This window comes from Triplophysa dalaica, chromosome 14 (genome assembly GCF_015846415.1).
Source record: "Triplophysa dalaica isolate WHDGS20190420 chromosome 14, ASM1584641v1, whole genome shotgun sequence".
Taxonomy (NCBI): Eukaryota; Metazoa; Chordata; class Actinopteri; order Cypriniformes; family Nemacheilidae; genus Triplophysa; species Triplophysa dalaica.
This window is the reverse complement of record NC_079555.1, coordinates 17,423,294-17,435,683: the sequence shown is the minus strand read 5'-3', so window position 1 is coordinate 17,435,683 and position 12,390 is coordinate 17,423,294. Positions and strand designations below refer to the sequence as shown.

The window sequence follows — 12,390 nt, the reverse complement described above, 5'->3', positions numbered from 1 at the left end:
GTAGCGGGGCTTTTCTGTCGTATTGTGTCCTTCTCTTGTGAAACTGCGTATTTGCCTTTTTGACATCAGCATCCATCAAATCCTGCATCAGGCTGACGGAAGGCTGGCAGTTTGGGAAGTGCCGAGATGTTTCAATGATCCCTTTTTCCGATTTCAAACTGGGGTCTTGGTCAACTTTACCTCAGTAGAAACATGATAAATTGCTGGGATGTCAAGGTCACTTTCACTTACTTTAACAACTTTGTGTATAAAAAGAATCATACGGAGCCAATTTTTGACAGACCTTGACTGTTTTGAATCTAAAATACAGATCTCTGCTCAGTAACGATAAAAATTCTTAGTTGCCAAGCCAAGACGTACTACAGATCTACCATATATAAAAACTATTTATTTAGTCAGTTAAATGGATAGAAAATCATAGTTGCTACAGGAAATAGAAGAAACTAAGGCTGGGAATATAAAACTTCAAAATCTCCATTGTGACTAAGAAATTCTTTTCAGACAACTCAAGTTACCAATTTACATATAAAATATTTTTAAGCTATCAACTGGCACCAAATCATTGAGATCTCAATTGCTGCCGTGCATTCTGGCGCCAACTTAAGTGTGGCGCCTCAGACTGAAATTCAACCCGGAGCGCAGAACAGAAAGGGATATTCAAGAAAATACCAAAGTCCCATTAGTGTTTGAGTCACACGCTGAGGGGTCAAACTTCTAAAGTGGGTAAGAAGTGCAAGCAGAAGTCATCCCTCTGTGTGACAAGAACAGTGATCAGAGACAGAGTGAATCTGTAAGTGCTCAGCGTGAATGATCTGACTCTGGATTGTGTGATTCATTGTTCACCTTCGCTCATGTAGTCCTCCTGCGAGCTGAGGGCGGAGAATCTGTGACGGGACAAAGGAGGCCAGTCCAGGCTGGATGATCCCACTCCTTGGCTGTTCCTTAACCTCATCCTGGAGTTCAGCGTGGAGGACGAGGAACTGTCCGCCTTCATCCGTAGCACCGCAGCGTACGAGACGGGTCTCCCAGCAACGGCTTTAGCCAAATCTGGAAAGAAGACAAAGAGCTTGTAGCACAACACAACTCAGCTGAGACTCGTAAAAACGCAAATCTGGGCTATTGCATATACTCGCACGCATCACTAGCATTATTGCTCATATCTACTAACCATAAGGATCAAACATGGGTGCGTAACTCGTACCAAGGCATTTGTGCTCTGAGAGTGAATTGTATCTCAAACTGTGTGACTTGTTGAGGAAGGGTGCTGTTGCTTTTCAAAGACATAAGGCTCATGCTATCATCCAAGTGAACAATAAAAAAATACAAAAAACTTTCTAGCAAAAAAAATCCTTAATTTAAGAAAGGAACCCAAAAAATTAAATCAGAGATTTTGTGGGTAGACGCTAAAGACGTATGCCTATAAAAAACACCAAGTGGTCATACAGAACATTTAAAGAAGTATATTTTATTTTTTATGGTTGTAATTTCATATAAAGGTTAAATCTGTAACGATTTTTGATACAAATTACATATCAGCCTAACATTAACCTGATTTATGTCAATAAGCTTAGAATAATTATCCATAAAACTTAATATATGATTTCTGCAAAAAATTCGCAGGAAATGCCTGCATTTTTAAGTTTTAAACAGAGATGGTGATAGAGAGGCAAAAGTTACAGATTGCAGCTTTAACGGACAAATATCGAAAAAAGAAATAATGAAAAAACTTAATATTATAATAACGCTAGTCAAATTTTTTATTGAAATCAAATGTTCAAAAAATTAAGGTAAAAATCTGTTTATATATTTTAAAACAAGTTTATCTGAGAGTGATTTGATCTGTTTGTCACAAAAAAATATGTTAAAGAGATAGTTCACCCCAAAATGAAAACTCTGTCATAAATGTCTTCGATTGTGTCCAAAAAAACAAATATATTTAAAGTATTTTTCCCTACTTCGTAGTCGATGGGGACTGAGAATTGTTTGGTTACAAAGAAATTTAAACGGATTGGTAACAACTCGAGGGTGAATAAATGATGACAGAATTTTTTTTTTGGGTGAACTATCCCTTTAAAGACAATATTGTGTATTAAAGATATCTCTGAACCATTTTAAAGCTATCAGTGTTAATCTAATTTATTTTGTTCATTACGCGACCAAGGCTGCAACAATTCATTTAGTTAGAAAGCTTAATTTCAGTAATAAGTTGAATTTCTTGAGGAAAAGTAGATTTGAATTCCCCCTCCTCAGATATCAAATGAAAGTCTTTAAAATGAGACCCCGGCAGCTTGTCTCTGTTCTAATGATGTTTCTTTTTTCTCATCACAAGAAAATTAGAGCAGCGAAAGGTTATATCCGTCACAAACAGTGCCACTTTCTATTGAAAATGCCACTCACTCACTGTGAAATTCATTTAGATAGCAAACCCTCGGTCGCTAGTTACGCAGAGAAAACATACAGATAATTACGTTTCTATTAGGTTACGTCAATCAGCGCTAGGTTTATAATTGCTACAAATCATTCTGAATTTCCCATTTGTGTTGAAAACTGTGCCAAAAGAGGAAGGCCTTATTCAATATCTTAATTAAAGAGTCATTTTACACCTGCTGAAATTTCTTTTTTGGGCCGTTTGCCAATTAGAACTTAACGGAATAGAAGCCGCAGTGCATCAAGCTGTCTGGCTAAACCCCCAGATGTGTTGCTTTGTAATGAGGAAACCTAGACAAAATGACAACTTAAACGTTTGGTTCTGTGCGTGGCACAGAATGTCTGGCTCGCTTAAAGGGGAAGTGACCTCGGGAATCGAAGCCATCCAAAAAGTCCATCTGGATTTGTGCAAACAGACACTTGAGTCTGGAAAAAGTGGACTGACATTTATGATTTTCTAATTAAAGACAGCCCTTTTAATACTTGCAAAATGTGACCTTTGCCGTTCCGAACCTTCGGCTCATAGCCTCGAAACGCACCGGGTGATTATCCGTTTTGACTGGCGAGCGAAATGAGAACGGCACTCTGGGTTCCAGTCCTGCCTCTGCAGGAAGACATTAATAAAAATATCAGCCTCAAACCGGCTGGAAAAAAGAAAGAGCACTGATCCAAAACTGGAAGACAGGTGTGTAGACACCTGCCTATACAGAAATCAACACAAGCGGACGTATAGAAATAAATATAGGCAGTTAGCGGATTTGATGGATTGAAAGATGAATGGATGGATGCCTGGGTGAATGCTTGATGGACAGCTGTGCCAGGAAAAAAGAAAGCTGTGAGTAGGATGTAGAAATATTCAGAGAAAAATACGGCTCTCTGTAGCCATCTGAAAGACCTCATAAGAACGTTACCGTGTTTACAGATTTAATATTAAAGTAAAGTAAAATGTTAAAAAAACATTAGTCAAAAAACATTTATTACAAAACATTTATAAAACCTTAAAACATTATAGATTGTGCATTTGATGATTCTCAGGTCATCTGTCATGCTTTTAGAATGTTTAAGCTTTTCAATGTTGCTCGATTTAATTATTGAGGGCCTTTTGCTTTTTCAGGTTGTAAACCAAACAAACAGTGTTTGCCTTGCAATCACTGCGAAGAGCAAGTTACATTGATTGTGAAAAATGAATCCTGGCTGAAGGATTTGGCCAAGCGTGCTCAAAGTTTCCGTCTGAGGAGAGAATAGAAAGGCCTCATTAAAGTTTGGATGTAGAACACAACTTGACAGGAAAAACCAACTTAGTATTGTTGTACTATTTGAAATTTAGTTTGGAGCCATTTTCCTTTGCTCTAACACCTTAAAAGTAGCGTTTTTCCAACCCAGCTTAAAGGGCTAACGGTGTTTAATTCATTCTGAGTTCTTTACACTGTTAAAAGTGCTGGCTTCATGCTTGACCTGGTCAACTTTACAAAAAACAAGTTGTACATATGACGTAGTATTTCTGTGTTCGATACACTCCCACAGCGTTCGTATAGATAGATGGAGCAGTCCCAGCGCTAAACAATGCCGTACATAAACTGCATACGGTAAGTGAAACTGTTGTTTGTTGGCAATCGGTGCGTACATGCATAATCTACAACACATGAGTTTATTGTGAATCAACAGTTATGCAGGTATAATGTGATGATGTATTGTGTGCTCGTGCTTTAGTTCCGCCCCTGTACGCCTCCGGGAGCTTGTCTTTTTCCGGAAATTTTCATACAGCTGTATCTTTCTTGTACAAATGTGATCAAAATAAAGACTCTTCGAAGATAAGAAGTATGCAGTACTGCGGTACTCAAGACTAATATAAGATTTGCAGAAACTGGTTTAATATCCAACAACTATAAGAAAGCCATTGGTAGGTTGATTCTTTTAAAATGTGTAAACAATTTTGCTCTATAGTGCTGTCAAAATGCTCAAATGTTTTTTTGTTTGTGCATCCCGACCAACACTGCAATGCGGGCTTAACCATTGATCTCTTATAATATGAACTCTCCAAAACTAAGAGACTCCCAAAGAGAAGTTTCACAATCGAATTGAACTCAAAGGACAAGAAGATAAAAAATAAACTTGGAGGGTGTGGAGAAAGAGTTGAGGGAAACTAAAAGCTTTCTTCAGTTACAAAATCTTGCACAATAAACTAAGCTCAAAGCTCTCATTGTAAGCTGCCATTGCTCTGAAAAACAGTTGTCGTGTGTCAGATTGACGCCACAGGTTGAGTTAGAAGTTAACATCAGATGGCTCAGAAAATCAGAACAACGAAAGTAAAACCTTTGGTTGGATTCCTATGGACTAAAATGCACACTAAACTGGATTATAGTACAACATTAAAGCTATCTATACACTGCAAATTTAAATTCACGCCTGAAGTTCATGTTGCTGAAAGCTGTGGAAGCACATCGCCTTACAAATCAGCGAGAAGCCACGAGGATGAAAAAGATCCACGTTGTAACTGACATAACTGTGTTGACACAGGCAGATATTCATTGACACAGGCATTCGAGACATCAGAGAGATGTAAATTCACTCCAGAGGAACAGGCACCTTGGATGGAAAATGGTGTGAAGTTTTGTGATGACATTTCAGGCAAAAATGGAAATATCCGTCAGGTCATGGCACCAAATTTTATCATGAAGCGCATTAATTCCATTCCGACAGACAGGGAATGATGAAACTGCTTCATTGTTTGGGGAAAACCCAAAGAGCTCATGGGTACCAAACATATCAAAAGTGTCTGACCTGATAAAGGGTGAATTTGGAAACTTTCTACAACACTTGTGCTGCCATTTCAATGTCTAGCGGTGAATTACATTTCACTCCCGAGGTGCCAAATATACATGACAGTCCTAGTGATAGCTGACAAGTCTTTTAGATGGGTGGAATATGTTCCTGCTATAGTAACACAAAAGTCATTCACACAGCCAAAAGTCTTCTTGAAAATTATATACCACAATCCCCTGCTATCAACTCAGCAATGCTTGTAACTTTGTAGGCTAATTGACTTTGACAATCATCTCCAATCTTTTCACCATATGCATAAATGATGGAGCAAGCCATTAAAGACAAAAAGACATAAGGAGGACACTTTGGGCCTCAGATGAAGTGAATCATACAAAAATTATACTAAAGCCCCTCCCCTACCCCCCAAACCTAACGTCACCAGCTTGAAAGCAAATCGTACTAAAATGACATACGAATTCATACAAATCAGCCATAATGTCGATAATGGAAAAATACTACAATATTTTATTAATGCTCTTTAAGTTGCAAAATGAAAATGCATTCCCCGGATTGATAATATATTCTTGAGATAGTCAAGAAAAACTGTAGCAAAATGAAAATGATCAGGCAGCGTATCATAAAGCGGGTTTCCATTACTGGTTTTATTTGCATTTTGTAGTTTTGCATTAGAAACGAGTTATGGAAATGCTATATTTCACAGCTTTCTAACTTTCGCAAAACAGTTTGTATGCTGGCTTGAGGTGTTGATTCATTTTTGAAAGGGTTTGTGCGAAAAGTGGGAGATGGAAACACATCTGCAGAATAAATTTCTCCAAAAGTCAAGGAACTCCTGTATGAGATGACATAACCTGACTAGAGTACTGATGTTCTTACACAGTATCAGAAATGTTTTTATGGTCATTCTTAAATGCCGGAGCAAAGTCATCCAAGCATTTCTGTAATTGCCTCTTAGAAGTCCCACGACTGTTTCCCAAACAGCAGGCATTCACAATAGCACTGTGTTTATTGTGTTTTATAATCAAGTATATGAAAATGATTATATTCAGTGGCTTCTCTTACTTTTCTTACTGATGTTTAGTAGAAGTGACGGATGACCTGTTGGATTGAAACGGTGCATATTTGCAAATGTTTTATGCAATGTTCCAATTTTGAGCATAAGCTAAATTCGGAACTTTGGATGGAAACCCTATTATAGACTCTCATACACTTGCATTCGCATCTTCATCATGAACACATTCAGTATTTTTATTGATAATATATTCACACAATCGTTCAGAAAGGGTCGTTTTACAACACACTTTAAAAGGTATAATTTCTGTCTTCTTTAATGTTTTTGCCTCATTACTAGCCGCTTTATGAGGTCGCTTTTTCCAAATGTTGGGGCTTCTGTTTCGTCTGGTTAGGCCACAGTGTTACAAGAGAAGGAATTATAGAGCTATTTTGTTATTGTTCTTATTTACTGAGTTATGTGTATATTTAAATACTTTAAAGGCTTATTTCATTTAATATTTGGTTTTCTGACCTTTTCTTAAACAGATAGATCCACACATTGAAACATAAGAAGACCACACAGGGAGAATGTTTTTTTTTTCTGTTAATGAATTGACTCTGCAAAGTAAGTGGAAAATGTTTGTTATTTGTTACTCAAAAATGTTTTGTGTTTTGTGTGACCAAATGTAGGCAAATTCAACCTTCCCTAAATAACTTATATATAAAGTTGAATTATTCTTATTGATTATTTATTATTAATAATAATTAGGTAGATGAAGGTACTTAGTCACATAATGTGTTAGGTAGATCGTATCAAATTTATTTAAGTGTGTTATAGCTCATAAATTGAGATATTCTTTCCTCAAAAATATAGGTTAGAATGTATTTAAACAAAAGTGAGTGGAAATTGTTACCCCTATTTTATTGAGTAGATTCCATAGGTTGTGTTTTACAGTGTAGTCATAGCATTCTGTGTATGGTTTTAAATGTGTTGTTTGTTTTTACCCTCTGAGGGAAATGTAAAAATGTTCTTTTAAGCTCTTTTGAGAGACAGGCTTTATGTCTTTCCCTGCCACTAATAATACAAGTCGACATTTATCTTTTATCTGACAACATGATAGATTGTTGTTTTGATCTCATTCAGAATATTCTGCCCACCATTCACTGCGTGTACAAAATTGTAAACCAGTTGTGATATTACCAGAAATAACAAAATCTTGAGATTCAAGAAGACATCATCTATTAACATAACATAAAATGTTTTTACATCCGTTATTAAATCACACATTTGTTCTGGTTTCTGATTAAAGTTTGATGCAGTTTGGTTAGATGTTTTTTTTCACATTTTGCGCTTTTATTATGTAAATGGTTTGCTTTGATTAAAGCTATGTTTATTAGTTTATTGACTCTAACTCACATTGTGTCTCACAGCACATCACTTTTATTTAAAAGTTTGAGGGCAAACACAAGACTTTTATTGTTAATTATCAGGTAAATTATGATGTGAATTTTCGTGTTTTATTAATTTCTTTATATTCCAAATAGGATTACAAGAGTCTTTTAAGAGACTGTATTGTTATTTATAGAAATAAATGAGATGATCCATGTATGAACTTCAGCTGTCATTCTGTATTTAAACCCCACAATGCAGACGCCACTGGTTACATGAGCGTGTTATTGGATTTTGCCATTCTAGGGAGTGTGTGTCACGCTTATCAGTGAGCGACAAAGTATTGAAAGTTATGTTTTAAAACTAAAATTCAAGAAGTTTAGTGCATTACTCATTTATTTACAACAAAAATCACTACTGATGTAAATATATATATATATATATATATATATATATATATATATATATATATATATATATATATATATACTAAAGGCAATGTGAGGAAATGTATGTAATGATGATAAAATTAAAGGGGTAGTTCAACCTAAAATAAAAATACTATCATGAAATACTCACCTTCTACTTGCTCCATACCTGTGTAAATTTCTTTGTTGTTAGCAACCGACAGTTCTGAGCAGGGGCGGATTTGGATTTAAAATTGCCCCTGGCATTCTTGACCAAGAGTGGCCCTGAATCTATTTCGTTGACGGGCGCTTGGATGCTGTAATTCAGATTTGTGATTCTAATCTGTTGTGTTTGTAATCAGTCTGTCCGCATTTGCGTTTTGGTCCGGTATGCCAGATGTTGAGTCCGCCACTGCAGAGGCATAACAACACTGGCCCTATCGGCCAAAAAAATAGACCGGCCCACGTGAATCTTCAAGGTCATCCCGATTTGCCAATCCGGGCTTGGCTCTGAGGCACCATTAACTACCATAGTAGGAAAATTAAAATGGTAGTCAAAGGTGCCCCAAAACTTTTTGCTTTCCTAAATTCCTTAAATATCTCCTTTTGTGTTCAACAGAATTAAAAAATTACATAATAAGTTTTCCTACTTTGTATTTAATAGTTTCTCAGAATTCTCAGTAGCTAACCATCTTCCAAATATCTTTCTCTGTGTTCAACCAAACAAAGAAATGTATACAGGTTTTGAACAACTACAGAGTGAGTAATCCAAAACAGTATTTTCCTTTTTGGGTGGATCGCTTTACCATGAAATATACTTTCATTTTAGCAGTAATAATATAACATAATTAGTTATTAGTTAAAACATTGTACATTATTACCCTATAAAGGAACTGTATCATTCCAAATTAATATGTTCCCATTTTTATCCATTATTGTTTCTTATGGAATGAAATGAAATGTTCAATGTTTATGTGCCATCTGTAAGATTACAGAGAGAGATTGTCTACAGCTAAAAGAGATTATATTAATCTATTGAATATGAACAGATTAACATAAAAACATAAAAGCATATGCTTTAAAAAAAGTTAGATTCACATTCGCCTAAAAAACCTTCTGGCTCTATAAGAAAGCTTTCTTGTTTTACAGTCAAAGAGGGAGCCAATTATAATAGCGGAAATTTACACAAAGCCCTGTTAAATGTTTAAAAAGACCTGTTAATAATGAATAAATTAAAACATTGTACATTATTACCCTATAAAGGAACTGTATCATTCCAAATTAATATGTTCCCATTTTTATCCATTATTGTTTCTTATGGAATGAAATGAAATGTTCAATGTTTATGTGCCATCTGTAAGATTACAGAGAGAGATTGTCTACAGCTAAAAGAGATTATATTAATCTATTGAATATGAACAGATTAACATAAAAACATAAAAGCATATGCTTTAAAAAAAGTTAGATTCACATTCGCCTAAAAAACCTTCTGGCTCTATAAGAAAGCTTTCTTGTTTTACAGTCAAAGAGGGAGCCAATTATAATAGCGGAAATTTACACAAAGCCCTGTTAAATGTTTAAAAAGACCTGTTAATAATGAATAAATTATGATTATATATGTTAATATGAGAATTCAAATAAGTTGTAATACTGTTTTTATATTCTGGTGCAAGAACAATTTAACACCTGTAACATAACACTTCACCTCCAGTTGCTCCTTATTATTACCTGTGTGCTTCACATTTTAATAATGACGCACAATGGGACACTGTAATGTGTGCAGAAGTTGCAGTTGTTTAAATTCTGCACTACTACTCTGACGTTTGCAGATATTGTGAATATAATGAAACTCCATCTGTCAATGATAAACAGGTAGTCACAGGCAAAATACGTACAACTGGTTGAGACAAACTTGTTACATCTGAGTAATCAGAATAGTCATTTTGAATGTGTAACTAAACTACTTATAGATGTCAGTAACTTGTCTTGTTTTACATTTTAAGGCACTATACACACAAGACTTACATATATGGCATTTGCAAAACAAATGCACGGTACTGTCAGAAAGATTAGCCTGAGCCAAAACAAATCTTCCTGCAAAACAATGACAGCTAAATGAACCTCTAACAGTACAAAAGTGCATGTCAACACTGGAAAGAATCATTTGCCTTTGGAAAGCTCAGCAATGTTTTCTGCTGAAGTGCAGTGAGTGGTTTGACTTATAATCAAATCGCCCTGATCTGCAGCGCTTGCTTTTTAAATGGCAACAATTAAATACAAGATCACTGTTGCAAGTTTAAGACAATGACTAACAGTTAACTTGCTATTATAAACTCAAATCTTATTACTGTACGGAAGTTTTCTTTACATCCAAATTTTCTATTATCAAGACAAACCCCCGGTTTAAAGGGATACTTCACCCAATAATAAAAATTCTGTCATCCTTTACTCACCTTCAAGTAGTTCCAAATCTGTCTTAATTAATTTGTTCTGATGAACACAGAGAAAGATATCTGGGGGAATAATTATAAGCAGACATATTTTGCCCCTCATTGACTTTCATAGTAGAAAAAAAATACAATGGCAGTCAACAGTGCCCCAGAATTGTTTGCTGTCCCACACTCTTCAAGATCACTTTTTTATGTTCAAGTATTTTTTCATACTTTTGGAGTCAACTGGGGGCAAGCTCTGTTTGTTTAAGAGCATTCTTCCAAATATCTTTCTCTGTGTTCAGGGGCTACAGGACTAGCATTGGATCTGCACCGGCTTACTTTCACACCCTCCTGTACTCCTACACCCCATCAAGATCCCTGCGTTCAGCATCCAGCGATGTCTTGTATTGCCTTCTCATAAGGACTGTAAATCGCTTTCCCGCTCATTCTGTTTCACAACTCCTTCCTGTTGGAACATTCTTCCTAACTCTGTCCGGTCAACTAGATCTCCCACAACATTCAAAAAACTACTTAAAACCCAACTTTTCTGTGAATACCTGAAAGACAAAAAAATAAAATGAAACTAACCCCACTTACCCTTTCTCTCAACAGATAGTGGTCTAGCTTTTGTTGAAACCAGTAACTTTGTATTGGCACCTAATGTATTATGGCTCCTGTATGACATAACGCTTGTTTCTCCATAACTTTTTGTAAATGACTAACTGCAAATGTAATGTAAATGTGTTTATCTGAACAAAGAAATGTGTACATATTTGGAACAACTTGAAGGTGAGTAAATGATGACAGAATTTTTATTTTTAAGTGAAGTATCCCTTTATGTTTAAAGAGGCATATAAATAGGAACAACTTCATGACTCTCCCCATCTGTCTTTCAAACGGAGGGAAATAAGCCACAATCTTCTTTCAGTCAAAATGCACAATATCTCCCTGCTGCCGGTGACAGTTTCCGACGGCAAGAAAAAAACTCAATGGCTATGACGCAATCCTGCAGTTTAGACCGCCTTTCTTTCAGGTTGTTTGGAGTGTTTCTGAATAGCACCTAAAAGCCACTGACTTCATAAAAATGGCTCCTTTAAAGTCAGTGCGTTCAGCCGAAGGAAAGATGTTTAGAAGCGATTGTGTTGCTTGCCGAAAATTCACCCAGAATGAATTGTGCCAACGGAGAGGCGTGCACAGCATTTATTTGCACATGCTTGCATCATTATCTATTTGTTTCAAACTATCCAGTTACATGTTACTGAACTTGGGCAAATGAAGTAACGGTGCAAATACATCCACAATATCAAAGCTGAATGCAATATCTGTCAGGATCCTGTCCTCCCTGTCCTGAGTTTTCGAGCCTTGTGTACAGGGTCTTGATATACCATGTCTTGTGTGTGTTTTTTTCATGTATGGAGACACGTGTCGGTATGTTTTGACACTTCAGCTTGTGTCGTCTTGTTTTTCATGTTTGGGTCTTTTCCCCAAAAGAGGGTGTTTGTTTGTTTGATTAAATCAAGTATTTTTGTTAACCCTTAAGCTGCCTACGTTTGGGTTCTGTCGCACACCGTTCCGTGACAATATCCACAACACGGCTAACGGGTTTCAGTACAAAGTTGCAAAGGATAGAGCATATACAAAAAAAATTCTTGTCCGGTGAAATTTATTTGGGATTGACAGATTTATATCTCTAAACATGATCACTACATGCCCAACTGAGACTAAATCAATTCAAGTTATCTTTTACGTTATTTTATGTTGGTTTATGCATCTGCAGGCACTCCAAAGACTATAAAATCCCATTCAGCAGCCACATTGTGCCAGCTTTGAACATCTTATCTTCTTAGTTTTCTCATTTCATATCATGTCTTCAAAGATATACATTTCAGGCACGAAATCTATTGACTTTAATATATCCCAGCCGTGTGGAATTGAATAACGCAAATGTGTTTATAGAGGT

General features: G+C 36.0%; 1 protein-coding gene across 5 annotated transcripts in view; it reads right to left on the bottom strand.

The window, feature by feature from the left end:
- Positions 1-12,390, bottom strand: part of cntn5 (contactin 5) — a 209,376-nt gene that overhangs the window by 99,644 nt on the left and 97,342 nt on the right. For all 5 annotated transcript variants that reach the window (XM_056766423.1, XM_056766426.1, XM_056766425.1 and 2 more), the window contains exon 3: positions 844-1,047. In XM_056766423.1, coding sequence (XP_056622401.1) covers positions 844-1,047 — 204 coding nt within the window. The remainder of the gene's footprint in view (positions 1-843; positions 1,048-12,390) is intronic.